Below are 16,458 nucleotides of genomic sequence, written 5' to 3' on the forward strand. Positions count from 1 at the left end.
GCTTTCGAATCTTTGATTCTCATTTGTCTTGGTGTGGGTCTCTCTCAGTTCCTCTTACTGGAAGTTGAGTGAGCTTCTTGGATCTTTATATTCATGTCTTTCACCACATCTGGAAAGTTTTCAGTCATTACTTCTTCAAACAATCTCTCTGCCTCTTTCTCTTTTCTCCTTCTGATACTCCTCACAACGTGTACATTGGTCCACTGATGACGCCCCACATGTCCACTAGGCTCTGTTCGCTTTTCTTCAATCTTTTTCTTTCTGTTCCTCAGATACTTCCCATTGTCCTATCTTCAAGTGTGATGATTCTTTCTTCTGCCTGGTGATATATGCCCTTAAATATATCTAGTGAATTTTTCATTTTAATTACTATACTGTTCAGCTCCAAAATTTCTTTTTGGTTGGGTTATCTATCTCTTTATTGATATTTTCATTTTGTTCACATATCATTTTCTTAACTTTCTCCACATGTTCCCTTAGTTCTCAGAGCATCTTTCAGACAGCTGTTTGAAAGTGTCTGTCTGATAGGTCTGTTATCAGGTCTTTTTCATTGATTTTCTGACTCTAGTAATTAGGAATTAAAATTTTCCACAGAGGGCGTTTTTAATCCATTTTTAAAGTTTATTTTTCTTCAGTGTTTGTCAAAGCAGGTTAAAAATGCACATTCACAGCCTTGACACCGTGTTAAAGTCAGCTATATGTACACACACACAGATTCCTGAATTCTCTTCTGTTCCACTGATCTCTAGCTATCCTTAGAATCCGTACCTCATTGTTTTGATTACTGTAGCTTTAAAGTAGTCTTGAAATCAGATAAAGTCCTCATACTTTTTTAAAATTTTTAAAAAATCAATTTGAGTTATTTTAGTAAGTCCTTGGCATTCCCATATAAATTTTAGATTCAATTTGCCATTTTCTTAAAAAAATAAAAAAAGGAAAAGATTTTGGGATTTTCATTAAGACTGTGTTGACTCTATAGACCAGTTTCAGGAGAACTACCATCTTAAAAACATACTGATAATTTTTAAAGATAAATATTGCAGTCTTTCCCCATTTGCAACTAGAGAGGAAAGAACTCTACATTTTATCACAGCACATAAGAGTCTTAAAAGTAATGTACTTTCTGCAGAGACCATGTTCGGGAGGTATTATTAATTCATGTTACGAAATATAAATGAGAACCTTGAGTTATCTGTGTCCAAAACAAACTACTGATATCCTTGAACTATTTTTCATAGCTTGTATAAAAAGTGTTTAAAATGAGATATACAAATATAGAATCATTAAGTATATACTATAAATTTTCCCCAAACAGCTATGACCTGTTATTTCTTTTGTTAAGGAAAAGGGGCAGCAATGAATCTCTGAGGTTCATTGTGGAAATTATAGAGCTGTTGTGGGTTTTTCAGACAAGAAAAAAAAGACTTGGAACCAGCTATTATATAACTTCCCCCAGAATTGAATGGCAACACTCTTTTTCACTTTTGTGTGAGATTTCTTTGGAATATGTAATAGGTCCAAGGTTATGGATACTGTTCCCAAAGGTCGACTGGTGCTCAATTAGCTTACCTCTTCCAGACTATATTGCATCCTTAAACTGTGTGGCTTTTTGGCAAATTCACTGGTGTTCCTCTCTCTCAAAGGGAATTCAAAGTGTAGAAGTTTAAACACAAATCTACTATCACTGGAAGATCATGCCTTGCTGATGACTGAAAGCAGGATTTCCATGAAGAATAGCACACAATTATTATTCCATAATAAATAATACTTTCCAATAAACACTTACTGAATACCTGATAAGTACTAGGTCTGTGCTCTGCTACATGCTGTTACCAAAAGCAAAAACTGGAAAATTAATGCTTAAAAGAAGACCATTTAAGGGATATAGAGTTTTTCCTTCCCTGGATTACCTTATTTTAAGTTCCAGAAGATTACTGTCTTGAATAACATTAGCTTGGTCACTTACGCTCCTAATTTTAAATAAAGACCACCATGGGAAAGTCATATGAAATTCACACACACACACAAAAAAGCTAACAATACTGATTACATTCCCTTACGGATTCAATGTGAAAATTTTCTTCTCTAATTTAATATGATGAAAAAGTCTTACAAAGAAATTGGAAGTTTCAACCTTTCCAATAATGTATGCTATTAACTCGTTTTACCCTAGGTGCTGAGAAGTTTAAAGACTATTTTTAATCTGTTTATAATAAAATAAAGCATATACAGAGAAAAGTACAAAAAAGAAGTACAGCTTAATTAGTTACTTACTATAAAGGAAACACTCTTGTAACCCTGAATTTACCCAGATCAAGAAAGAAAATTTGCCAGTCACTTCAGAAGGCTCTTCATGAACCCTGTCCCAATCCCTCTCTCTCTCCATAAAAGTAAATTATTCCGACTTTGTAGTAGTTACTTCCTTGCCTTTCTTTACATAGTTGTATTGCTTTGTTACAAGTGTACATCCATAGAAAAATAGTTTAGTCTTGACTACCCATTTATTTTCATTTGCTATGTCTTTTAAGTCTCAATCTAGATGTTCCCTCTTCATGTCTCTCTTTTCCTTATAGTCTATCTATTGAAGGGCTTGGGATATTCACTTATATGTAAGGATTTGCTGATGCACATGCATGGCAGTTCAATGTTTCTCGGTTCTCTGTATTTCCTACAAACGGCCAGCTGATAGAGTCTTGATCAGACCCATGTTGAATTGATCCCTTTAGCAAGACGATAGGTGGTGCTGTGTTCTTCCATGAGAAAATGAATAACGTCTCTTCTTTTTCTTCTTGCGATGTTAGCAAGTCATTGATGCTCACTCCCTAGATCCATTAGTTCACTGGAAGTTATTAAATGGTGATATTCTAATTCTATCATTCCTTTTTCATTTATTAGTTGAAACAGCTCTTCCATATCTACTATTTTGTTAGCCAGTGGTATATTCATATAGGAAATGTATGATAAATTGCTTGATTCTTTCTTTTATTTACCAATGTTAAAGGTAATGAATTGTTTCCTATCATCCTCTAAGAATAAACAATTCTTTAAAGGAAAAAAAAATCATGAACTCGATTCAAATATACTAAATAGGTTTCTATCAATCCTTGGCCAGTGAGAGTTCTCAAGTTATCTCTCCAGTCTTTCTGAATTCACTCTAAGTAATCTTTAATAGCTTCCTTGTTATCTAGTATGACATAATGTACATTTCTTGCCCAATACCTACAATAAGCCATTTCACCAGAAAAGCTTAGTTTCTTTTAAGGTGGCATGGTTTTCCCAAGACCGCAATCTGGGTGCTACAGAAGTTCACTGCATGCAGCACTGTAAAAGTTTAACTGGTACTCAACTGGTCATGTTTTCCTAGTTCTCTTTGGTGGTTGCATTTTTAAAAAGTATTTGTGTATATATATTTTTGTAAGATGAAATTCTTGATAAGCACATACTACTACTTTCAATTAAAACTTAGAATTATCACAGTTTCTTTCACTTAACCTCCACAGTACTGCATCTGCATTTCCTTTCTTCCTCATTAAGAATCTAGCATATGGAGGGACAATAGAATATTTAATATATCCGATTATTATTCACTTAATTGATGCAACAATACAGTCTCAGGATAACAATATTAACACCATTACACCAATGTAGTTACTGTGAAGAATCTGACAAATTTTTTGTATATTCCCTCTATTCTCACTCCTGCTTTTTATAGTTACACATTATCTAAACATATAGCCATTACATGTTATACTCTTCCCAATTTTAATCCTCCTTTATCTTCATTCTACTATTAATTATATGTTTGATGCTCATCACCATGACTTATTTTGATGACTCGCTCATCATTTTAATTGTCTAAAGCTCAGTCACTAAAGCACCTTTTTAGGAAGGACTCAGGGAAACAATAATCTGTGATTTCTTGCATGTTGATAATAGTTTGTCCATGGCTTTATATGAGAAAGTCAGTTTCGCTGCATACAAAATGCTTGCATCATGTCTTATTCCTTTGAATATCTTAAAAATATTTCTCTATTTTCTTCTGACAAAGTGTTGCTGTTAGAAAGTTTGGATGCTAATCCAATTTTCTTTCCATTTTATGTCATTTACTCTTTCTTCTTAGAAGTCCAGGGAATTTTTCTTTCTCAGACACACTATAATTTTATTAGAATATGTCTTGTGTTGTTTGCTCTGGGTTATACGTTCAGGTACACAGTGTTTTCTTTCAATATGTAGTTTCAAGTCTTCTTTTAAGAAACTTCTGCTAAATTATAGTTTTTCATATTTGTTCTATTCCCTTGCTTTTTCTTCCTAAGAGTCTTATTATCTGTATATGGTTTCTTCTTTGCCTATCTTCAACACATCACTGTCTCTCAAATCCTTTTCTTGCTGAATTTCTTTTTGGTCTTTAAATTTTTCCTCCTTTTCAACCCCTATTTAAAGGCAATTTTGGTTTATTTGCTCTTGTATTCCTCCCCATCATCGCATTTCTGAATTTTTCTAATTTTATGTTGCTCTTTCATAGCTAATACTGGTTTCTAAATGACTTGGCTCATTTTAAAATAGAAGATTGATCTGTTCTATGGTCATGTTTTTCTGGGGTGCTTTATATATAAAGACATTATTCTTTTCTCTTTCCTTTTTTCTTTATAATAACTTTAAATGGGATTTTACCATGATATTTTTCTGTTTCTGATGTCTATGTAAATTAGCGTTCCCGAACTTTTAAAAGAAAGTGGTATGCAAGGTAGTTTTTCTAACACCATAGAATTCGTTCCTCTGTTGCTTTCATATAATGTTCAAAAATATGGCAGAACTAGCTGAGATCTCCTAGCTGTTGCCCTCTCCATCATTATCTGAAGCTTCTCTTTCCTTCCCCTCTCATTCCTCTCAAATCTATTGTCCCGAATACAGCTCAATTTTGATTCTACTACCCTACTCAATTTTGTTTCTACTCAGTGTGGTGCCTTGTCCTAGATTGAGAACTCTGGCAGGTCCACTTCAAGAGTTCCATTTTGAGAGGTCATTGGGCGTAGACTGCTCTAGCTCCTTCTGTCTTTACCATGGACATACTGCACTTGCTTAACATCGGAGTGGGCAACCTCTCACCCTCCCATTTCAGCTGCTGCTCTTAAAATAGCTCACCACATTGTCCAGCAAATAGTTGAGGCTATTTTGGTGTTCCCCTGCTTTCAAGTCCTATGAGTCCTGTTAACTCTCTCTGCTTACTCCTGCATAAGCAGTGATACCATGGAAGTCTTGTTGCTGTTGGTTGTTAGCCCTTATCTGCCTGTATTTTCAAATGCCTGAGGTTAGTTTTACTGTAAATTTTATCCATATGTTTTTGTATTTGCTAATAGTTTCTGTTAGTTTTACTCAAAAAAACTATGACATGGCCACATCCATCTTCCTAGACTCCCTCTCAAAGTCAGATCTGAAATTCAAACTCAGCAATTATATTTTCATATTCATCATATACTTACTTTTTGGCATTAATTTTTTAACTATTTTTAAACCATCTTGTAAGTCATTTCACTCTTTTTTGAAACAAGGCAAAAAATACTCCAACTCCATGATTACAAAAAGTTTATTTTAATTAAATTCTTTAAACTTTTCCTGGCTTTCAATACCTCTAAGTGATCCTTATTCATAGTTCAGATAATTTACAAATGTTTATACTTTGAAAATTCCTTCAACTACCTAACACTCTCATCTTGTGGGGTCTTAGATTAAGACTACCAAAAACCGAAATAATCACTGAAACACAAGAATGCAAATACAAAGTGTCTTTAAAACTCTTAACATAATCTGAGAAGAAATTCCATGTTATGTATTATAGACTTTGTCTTCCTTGAATATTGGGATGTATGGTACATGCAGTAGGTTTTCTCCTAATCCAGGAGTGAACAAACTACTCTTTGGCTATTTGTTTTATAAATAAAGTTTCAGTGTAACACAGACATGCCTATTGCCTTATGTATTATTAATAACCATATCTGCTTTCAAACTACAACATCAGAGGTGAATGGCTGAATCAGAGATCATATGGCACAAAAAGCCAAAACTATTTACTATTTGCGCCTTTACAGAAAAAGCTGGTCAAACCCTTTCCTAATCTAGAGATTTATCAAACAAGGTCCATGAGCAGTACTTATGGGCTTTACTGGTAACTTTGAGTGGAAGAGCTTTTTGTTGTATTGGATGTCCAGCACATTGCAGGATGTTTGGCAGGAACTAAATAAAATACTAGTAGCACTCCATCTTTGGGTTAGCCAAAATTCCCCACACATTTCTAAATACTCTGGGAGGGAATAAAGGTACTATCCCTGGTTGAGAACCACGGAAGAACTAAGTCAGCTCTGAGTAAGGAAAAGGAAAATACGATCCATAAATTCTAATTGCTACCAAGATGGATGAGAAGTAAAATTACTTCTTTAAAGAGCAAACTAAAACTATTCTCCTTCCCCTTTGACAGTCAAAAATATACTAATTTCTTAATAAAACTAGGCTTTATACTTCAATATATCGAACCATTATAGAGTTTTCTTAAAGTTTAAAAAAAGCTTTTAAAGCAATCTTACCGATTTGTTCCATCTAGATTTGATTTGTGGATGAAATTAAGTTTTGCATCTGCCCAATAAAGCTTCCGTTCCTCATAATCCAAAGTTAGTCCATTTGGCCAGTAAATTTCAGTGTTTATTATAATGAAGCGACTTGAACCATCCATTCCGGCACGTTCTATCTTTGGCACTTCTCCCCAGTCTGTCCAGTACATGAACCTAAAAGATAAAAACAATTAAAGCCATGACATAAGCAGAAAACCACAAAATATTTTGTAATTATCCCTATTAGATAAAGGACGCTCTCTTAGGAACACTAAAACTGAAGAGGAGTTGTTTTTAAAATATTAATAATCTACCATTTACAACTACCATAGTACTATCTGACTCAGACAAGCATAAAGGATGCAAAAACCACAGGATCAAAATTTATTGGAAAAAAGGATATTTCCACCATCTCAATGTATCTCCCCCCCCGATTATTATTAACAATAAAGAGTAAAATGATAACTGTAGAGGAAATAAACCTGGAAGACACCACCATAAGCAAGTATCTAAGTTAACATCATCAATAAAGGAATAAACTGGCATCATATACCTCTTAATGCAATGAAAAGGACATATTATCTTTTAAAGAGTATCTCTTATATAGTATTCCTGCTAAAAAAATGAATAATAAAATTAGGAAACAGAGTCAAGTGGAGGGACAGTCTACAAAATAATTGACCTTTAAAAAATATCAATGTCATGAAGTTAAAAAAAATTTTGAAGAACAATCTAGATTGGAGAATTGCTATGGTAAGGAAAAAATGCTAGAAAGACATTATCGGGGGAAAGGCAAAATTGAGTGTCACATTATATACTAGTATGTACTAATGTTAAATTTCCTAAATATGCTAATTGTACTGTAGTTAGGATATATAGAAGTTCACTGTACTATTTCTGCTTTTATTCTAAAGATTGAAATTTTTTCAAAATAAAAAATGTAAAGTCTAATAGTCTTATTACAGAAAAATTTTTCCTTCATGTAAAAGAAAAACTCTTCATGTATCATACTTCAATTAAAAGCGTATTTTAAAAAGTTGATGAAAGGCCGGGCGCGGTGGCTCACGCCTGTAATCCTAGCACTCTGGGAGGCCGAGGTGGGCGGATCGTTTGAGCTCAGGAGTTCGAGACCAGCCTGAGCAAGAGCGAGACCCCACCTCTACTAAAAATAGAAAGAAATTATATGGACAGCTAAAAATATATATAGAAAAAATTAGCCGGGCATGGTGGCACATGCCTGTAGTCCCAGCTACTCGGGAGGCTGAGACAGGAGGATCGCTTGAGCTCAGGAGTTTGAGGTTGCTGTGAGCTAGGCTGACGCCACGGCACTCACTCTAGCCTGGGCAACAGAGTGAGACTCTGTCTCAAAAAAAAAAAATAAAATAAAATAAAATAAAATAAAATAAAAAGTTGATGAGGGTACCAGAACTAGATATGAAGCACTCAATAAATGTGTTGAAACAAATTCAGGTATAACTTTTACTCAAATAGTTGGTGGAATGGTGATGCTGGAATGATTCCATTTATGTACATTGATAGTTCCACTATTTCAATATCAACTGCTTACCCAAAGAAATGATGGGAGGAGGATATTGTATGGGGGAATAAATATACCTTCTAAATACAAGGTACTGTGCCCTAGGCTTCACATACATTATCTCCCTTAAGTCTTACAGCAACTTTATGAAATATTATTTGTTCATTGCCATAATTCACATGAGGAAACTGAGAAAAGTAAGCACATTGCTCAAAGTCACACAGCTAACAAACGAAGAACAGAAATTCAAACCTGCATTCCTTAGATTCTAAAGTCAATGCTTATGCCATAGGTCAAAGCCTTGGTTTTTAAGGAATAGAAACCAAAGTGCTCCCTAGACTGACAATAATGATTAGATTTTATTCAGAATGAGGGGCAGGGGAATGATTAGACTCATAAGATAAAACCACAGTCACCCGTGCATAACAATATTTTGGTCAATGACAGACCACATACATGACAGTGGTCCCACAAAATTATAATACTGTATATTTACTGTACCTTTTCTATGTTTAAATATGTTTAGATACACAAATACCATTGTGTTACAACTGTTTACAGTATTCAGTACCTTAACATGCTTCAGGTTTGTAGCCTAGGAGCAATAGGCTATACCATATAGTCTAGAGGTGGGTACTAGGCTGTACCATCTAGATTTGACGAAATTACCTAATGACACATTTCTCAGACCATGTCACCATCGTTAAATGACACATGAGGCTGTATATAGGAAAGTACGATATACCATGTTAGAATTTTTGGTTTTTATTTTGACAGCAACATGAAGGCATCTGAGGACTTTTTAAACTTGAGGTGAAATGATTGGCTTTGTATTTCAGGAGGTGGAAAAACTGGCTGCAGTGTGGAGAAAGTCTACAGGAGAGTTAAAAAGAATACAGAAGAAGGCAGGTATTCCAAAGTGGCTCTGTGAGTTATTCAGCAAATCCGTTTCCCTGAAAGCAAATAAAAAACAGGAAAAGACTGTGAAAACTAACTAAAGTCCCTGAAAATTGATCAAAGGACATACAACGAAATCAGAAGCATTATTAAAAAACAAATCTGAATCTCACCAAAAACTGTGGTATTTTAGCTAGGAGCTACTCCCATTCCCACTCATACTGCCAGGTTTGTGGCACAGAAGTTCTACCCTGCACAGATATGGCAGGCCATAAGGACTGGCAGCTTCCCTGCCCTGCAAGAGGGGGCTATGTGTATTTGGAACAAGGCATGGAAAAATCCATACCCAGGAATGTTGTCAAAAATAAGAGTGCTTTCAGTGGCAGACAATCAAGGAGGGCTATCATACAAGTGACATTGGTTGGTGCAAGCAACACAGTGGCAGACTAGCCAGAAATTTAACAGAAAGATCCTAGGAAAGAGACATCCAAAGAGAGCCTTGTTAAATGGATATTCATTCCTGGTAGTCAGGAAGGCCATGTGCAAGTACAAAGATGCTCCTTCTCAAGAGACACCAGAGAGAACACTTGAAGCTAGTACTAGCTGAATGTGAGACAAATTTGAAACTGCCTAAGATGATAAGATAGTCCCTAAACCACAAACAGATCCAAAGGAAAATGGTGAAACACTTACTTGCTGGTGTTTAGGAACAACCCTTTAATCAATCATTTGCTGACCACTAAGATATAGATAGTGACACAGGAACAATCCCTAGAAAGCCAGGCATAAAAATATTTTAAAAGGGAAACAGACAACTGAATTAATCCAGGAAAGTCAATAAACAAACAAACACAACAATAGCAACAAGCCCAGAATATATATCCATTTTATTATCTAAAATTTCCAGTTTTTGCAGGGTGCAGTGGCTCATGCCTGTAATCCTAGCACTTTGGGAGGCCGAGATGGAAGGATCACTTGAGGCCAGGAGTTTGAGACCAGCCTAAGCAACATAGTAAGACCCCCGTTTCTAGAAAAAAATTTAAATATTAGCTGGGCATGGTGGTATGCCACCTGTAGTCTTAGGAGGCCGAGGCAGGAGGATCACTTAAGCCTAAGAGTCTGAGGTTGCAGTGGGCTATAATGAGGTCACTGTTACTCTAGTCTGGGCACAAGAGCTAGATCCTGTCTCAAGTACACACAATGTTACTAGAGACAAAGAGGGATATCTTATATTGATTAAAAAGTCAAATTATCAGAAACAATTATAAACATGCATGCACCTAATATGATCTAAAATAAGTGAAGCAAAAAATTATAGAATCAAAGAGAAAAATAGGCCACTCAGTAAGAAACTTAAAATAACTGTTTTCAAATTTTACTATAAAGCTGGAATAATCAAGGCAATGTAGTTTTAAAGTGTGTATTGAAGTATAGACCAATAGAACAGATAGAAACTCCAGAAATACATTTACCATCAACTGATTTTTGACAAAGGTGCAAAGGCAATTAAATGGAAAAGGCTAATCTTTTCAATTGGCTATTCATATCCCCCTACAAACAGAACCTCCATTCATACTATTAACAATCCATACACATAAAAATTAATCCAAAATGGATCACAGATCTAAATGTAAAACCTAAAACTTCTAAAAGAAAATCTTTGTGACCTTGGGTTAAATAAAGGATTTCTTAGACATGATATCAAAAACACAATCCATAGAAGAAAAAAACCACTTGGACTTCATCAAAATTAAAAACTTTTGCACTTCAAAAGACATCATTAAGAAAGTAAAAACACATAACAGACTGGATGAATATTTGAAATCATATACATATTAAACTATTTTATCCAGAATACATAATAAATTCTACAAATCAAATAGAATACAAACCAAATAAAGTATTTTTTAGAAGATAAATAATGCCTTTTAAATGGGCAAAAGATCTGAATAGACATTTTACCAGACATAAAGATGGCCAATTAGCACCTGAAAAGATGCTCAACACCATTAGTTTATTAGACAATACAATTTAAAACTACAATAAGATACTACTTCACATCAATAAATACGACTATAATAATTTTTTTAAAATAGACAATTACAGTGTTGGCAAGTATATGGAAAAGCAGGAACGTAAACTAGCAAGGCCACTCTGAAACACCTCCATTTTTCCTTAAAATGTTAAACAAATTTATCAGATGACCCAACAATTCCACCCTACTCAAAAGACATGAAGCATAAATTCACACTAAGACTTGTCTGTGAAAGTTCATATCAGCATTACTCATAATAACCAAAAAGTTGAAACAACTCAAATGCTCATTACTGATAAATGGATAAAACAAAATTTAGTACATTTACACAACAGAATACCATTCAGCAATGAAAAGGAACAACATACTAATACACATTACAACAAGGATAAACCTCAAAAGCAACATGCTAAAGTGAAAGAAGCCAGGCACAATATCATACACTACATGATTCTACTTATATAAAAGTTCCAGTGAGAGCAAATATATAAAGATCCAAAGTAAATTAGTGGTTGCCTGGGGTGAGAGATGGAAATAGACATTAGGATTTTCTTTAGGGTGATGGAAATGACTGTGGTGACAGGTGTACAACACCATAAATTTAATTTTAATTTAAATGATTAAATTATAAAAACAAGGTGGGCAAGGGGCATTATAGGACTTTTCCTCTTGTAGATCCAACCATGCCACATAGAGGGGGGTAATGCAATCATCCCACACAAGAGTAACAGCCCCATTCCTGCAAAGTCAGGGACAGATTAGGCTTTATGGACTGAATTTCATGCATGAAGATCACTCAATATTTGAAATTACCAGGCTGAATCCTCTTAAAATTCTAACACTCCTTTTATCTGCGAATAAACATGGTTATCAAAAATACGTTGCAAAGATGGGGAGGAGAGAGGAGACCAGTTGCGATGCATTTCAGTTATTCCAGCAAGAAATTATGGTAGATAGAATCAGTATAGTGGCAGCAGACAGAAGAAGACAGAATCAACAGATATTTGAGAAGGAAAAATTGACAGGACTTGGCAATGAGAGGTGAGGAAAAAGCAGGCACTGAGGATGATTTCTATCTAGGTCTCCAGACAGAAAACAATGCCTTAAAAGAAGGTAGATGCCAATATACACCACCTAGTGGTATGGACACCATATTTAGGGAAACAACGTAACAGAACTGTACTTTTGTTTTAACTGTTCAGTTACAAATGGTACAATTTACAATTGGAAAACCCCTTAAGTGGGAAACAAATTGTACAATGAAAGATAGTGTAGTACAGTGATCTGGAACACAGACTCTGTCTAGAGCTGGGCTTCTCAACTCTAATACCTCCTAGACAGGTAAGCTCAAGCAAATTACTTAACCTCTCTATCCCTCATGTTCTTCATCTACAACATGAGGATTAAAAACAGACCTATCTTACAGGGTTGTTGTGAAGATTAAAGAGGTTAATATATGTAAAGCACTCAGAAGTCTATACATTTCTTTAGCTATTGTGGCTGTTGTTTATGTCATAAATTCCTTGTCTATAGCTTTTAACTTTTAGAATAAAGAGCAAAATCATTAACATAATCTTTAACTCTCTACTATCTGGCTCCTACCCATCTCTTCAGCTTCCATTTATGCCATTCTTCACCTTATTAACAACACGCCAGTCCCTTATATTGCCTGCTACCACAAGGCTCTTCCTCTACATATTACCTTCCTCTTTCAGTGTTTCCTTAAATAGTACTTCCTTTGCTCTCACTAGCTATCTCTGATTATCCATGCCTTAATCTCTGTACCTCATTATAATCTAAAAAATTGTTATTTTGAAGTCCTGAAATTTTCCCTGTGCCTAGGCAGAAACACTCCAAGAGATAAATACAAATTTGTATGCAATATTTCTAAAATTTTAAATTTTATCTTAAACCATTTTATTTTGGAATTCATCAGTATTCTATTCTAAAATAACAGAAAATTTACTTCTATTTGTCTTGTATTTAAGGATGGATCCTTAGCTTAAAAAAAGAGAGATCAGAAGACTCACTTTCTCAACCCATAGCTGTACTGCCCATATTTAAAGACGCTGGGGAAAAAAAACAAAACTGACCTATCAGGGAGTTGTCTGACTCATGGAAGAGAGGAATCCACTCCAAAGACCCTGAGTAAAACTGCAAATACTAAACAAAAATATTAATACAAAAGCAATCTCTCCATAGACTTTTATATGTTATCTTATTGTGTTGTTTTGTGAATAGCATTATCGTTCTAGTTGAGTCATTATTTTGAGGCCAATCATTCAGAATTTAAAGAAAAGGAACTGTATAGTTTAAATGTAAATATGACCCTGCTGAAAGCCAAAGCAACGTTTATTAAAGCTTTCCAGCTGGAGAAGCACACACAATGGAGAAACTAATAAAACACTTCTACACTTAATATTGTTAAATTCCTCTAAGATGAAAAGTCAGTAAAAAAAAATTAAAGCACTGCCAATTTCCAACAATACAGTCACACATCAAATTAAAAATTCAGCTGCAGATGTGAAGGAGTTAATATATCATTTGAGAAATTGTACTTTTTCCTTATACATGAATCAGTCTAAATACACGGCTATTTTGCTTGTTATCCAGTGTCATTGCCAACTAGTCATCAAAGAAGATATTTTATGTAAATCCACAGAATAAGCATAAGTATACTAAAATATTCAATGTTAGATAACTTTATTGAATTATACAGATTACTCTGAACAAGGATGTTGATATTTGCCCTGGTGGTTCAAAATCAATGATAGGTAAAAATGCTAGCACCTTAATACAAGTCAAGGCACTGGCACCCAATTGTACCAGTAGTACTCTAAAACTACAGTCTCTAACCCCAAGAGCCACTAGGAACTCGAACTCTACTGTAAACTGCCGCAAGGGATCTAGGTTGCACACTCCTTATAGAGAATCTAATGCCTGATGATCTGAGGCAGAGCTGAGGCAGTGATGCTAACGCTGGGGAGCAGCTGCAAATATAGATTATCATTAGCAGAGAGGTTTGACTGCACAATAAATGTAATGTGCTTGAATCATCTTGAAACTATCCCCCAACCCCCAGTCCATGGAAAAATTGTCTTCCATGAAACTGGTCCCTGGTGGCAAAAACTCTGGGGACTGCTGCTCTAAAAAACTGACAGTAGCAAATGCTAGCAATGATATAGAGCAACTGAAACTCTGGTACACTGCTTGTATTAATGCAAATGTCACATCCGCTTTGGAAGATAGGCAGTTTCTTAATGTAAACAATTCCATAAGATCTACTAACTCCCTTTCTAGGTATTTACTCAAGAGAACTTAAGCATGTATTCACACAAAACCCTGTATGCAAATGTTTATTGCAGATTTACTCATAATCACCAAAAACCAGCAATGTCCTTTAAATGGTGAATGGATAAACTATTGTTATATTGTTATAATGGAATACTATCAGCAATAAAAAGAACTGATACACACAACAGTTATAAATTTCAAATGCATTATGATAAAAATAAGAAGCTAGATTCAAAACACTACTTGCCATATGATGCCATTTATATGACATTCTGGAAAAGACAAAATTATAAGTCAAAGGACAGATCAGTGGATGCCTAGGGCTGTAGGTGGAGGGAAGGGTGGACGGCAAAGGAACTAGAGTAAATTTGGGGCGGGAGGTGATAGAAGTATTCTGTAGTGTAATTGTGGTGGTAATTACCCAAATGTATGCATTTGTCAAAATTCAGAACTGCCCACCAAAAAAGTATAAATTTAATGTATGTAAGTTATACTTTAATGTCTAAAAAGTTTATAAATTTTTAAGTTTTAAAAATGGGTAAAAGACTTGAATAGATACTTTAAAAAAGAAGATACATGAATGGATAATTAGCACATAAAAAGATGCTCAACCTCATTAATCAACAGGGGAATGCAAATTAAAACCACAGTAAGATACCACTTCACACCCACTAGAATGGCTAACATGAAAAAGACTAACAATACTAAGTGTTGGTGAGGATCGGGCAACTGGAACTCTCATACACTGCTAGTATAACCACTTTGGAAAACAGTCTAGTAGAGTCTTATAAAGTTAAACACACACTTACCCTATGAACCAGCAATTCCATTCTTAGGTTTTTTTTGTTTGTTTTTTGTTTATTTGTTTGTTTGTTTGAGACAGAGTCTCACTTTGTTGCCCGGGCTAGAATGCCGTGGTGTCAGCCTAGCTTACAGCAACCTCAAACTCCTGGGCTCAAGCAATCCTCCTGCCCCAGCCTCCCAAGTAGCTGGGACTACAGGCATGCGCCACCATGCCTGGCTAACTTTTTCTGTATATTTTTAGTTGTCCAGCTAATTTCTTTCTATTTTTAGTAGAGACGGGGTCTCATTCTTGCTCAGGCTGGTCTCGAACTCCTAACCTCGAGCGATCCACCCGCCTCGGCCTCCCAGAGTGCTAGGATTACAGGCGTGAGCCACTGCGCCCAGCCTCATTCTTAGGTATTTACCCAACAGAAATAAAAACATATGTCCACACAACAATTTGTACATTCAAGTTCATAGAAGCTTTATTCGTAATCACCCAAAACTGGAAACAATACAAATGTCTATCAATAGATATACAGATAAACAATGTCTGCTATATTCACACAATGGAATACTAATTCAGCAATATAAAAGAACTACTTACACATGCAACAAAAAGGATAAATTTCTAAAATCATGTTGGACAAAAGAAACCAGACACAAAAGAGTACCTACTACATGATCCCATTATATGATGTTAAAGAATAAGCAAAGCTAATCTACAGTGATAGAAATCAGATCAGTGGTAACTGGTATAAGAGTAGGGACTGATTTTAAAGGGAAGGAGTAAGGCAACTTTTTGGAATAAGGTGATAAGAAAACATTTTCTTAGGTAATGGTTACACAGCTATATATATTTATCAAAACTCATTAAGCTAAACATAAAATCCATGACTATTTTTACATGTAAATTATATCTTGATAATGTTACTGAAAACATGAATAAGAAACACAGACTATTTTTAAAAGTTAATGCAAAGGTAACTTTTCTGTAGAAACCTTTTCCAGTTTGCTCGGGAAAAGTTAAGTTACTCCCTCCTATGTGCTCTTGCTTGACATACTTTGCGATACCACAGTATAAACCATAAAGAACTCAAAAGTTAAAAACCAGGTCTTACTACCACATCACAATGATTTGGCACAGAGCACACAATTTTTTTAAAATAAAGGTGAACCCAGATCTTGTACCTCTCCCCACATCCAATTTCCCCTAATTCTCACCTCATCTCAATGCACACTGAAATGGGAAAAGGGAGACATAAGAGGTGGCCCACGAGAAGAGATAGGAATTATAAAAGGCTAAAAAC

General features: G+C 35.0%; 1 protein-coding gene across 11 annotated transcripts in view; it reads right to left on the reverse strand.

Moving 5' to 3' along the window:
* LRP6 (LDL receptor related protein 6) overlaps nt 1-16,458 on the reverse strand; it is a 155,107-nt gene that overhangs the window by 77,141 nt on the left and 61,508 nt on the right. For 10 of the 11 annotated variants that reach the window (XR_011235750.1, XM_069491122.1, XM_069491124.1 and 7 more), the window contains one exon: nt 6,579-6,776. The exons of the other annotated variant lie outside the window; for it this stretch is intronic. Coding sequence is in view for 9 of the 10 variants with exons in the window: in XM_069491125.1 (XP_069347226.1) it covers nt 6,579-6,776 (198 nt within the window). In the remaining variant the exon portion in view is untranslated. The remainder of the gene's footprint in view (nt 1-6,578; nt 6,777-16,458) is intronic. 11 annotated transcript variants of the gene reach the window in all.

This window comes from Eulemur rufifrons, chromosome 16 (genome assembly GCF_041146395.1).
Source record: "Eulemur rufifrons isolate Redbay chromosome 16, OSU_ERuf_1, whole genome shotgun sequence".
NCBI classification, from domain to species: Eukaryota; Metazoa; Chordata; class Mammalia; order Primates; family Lemuridae; genus Eulemur; species Eulemur rufifrons.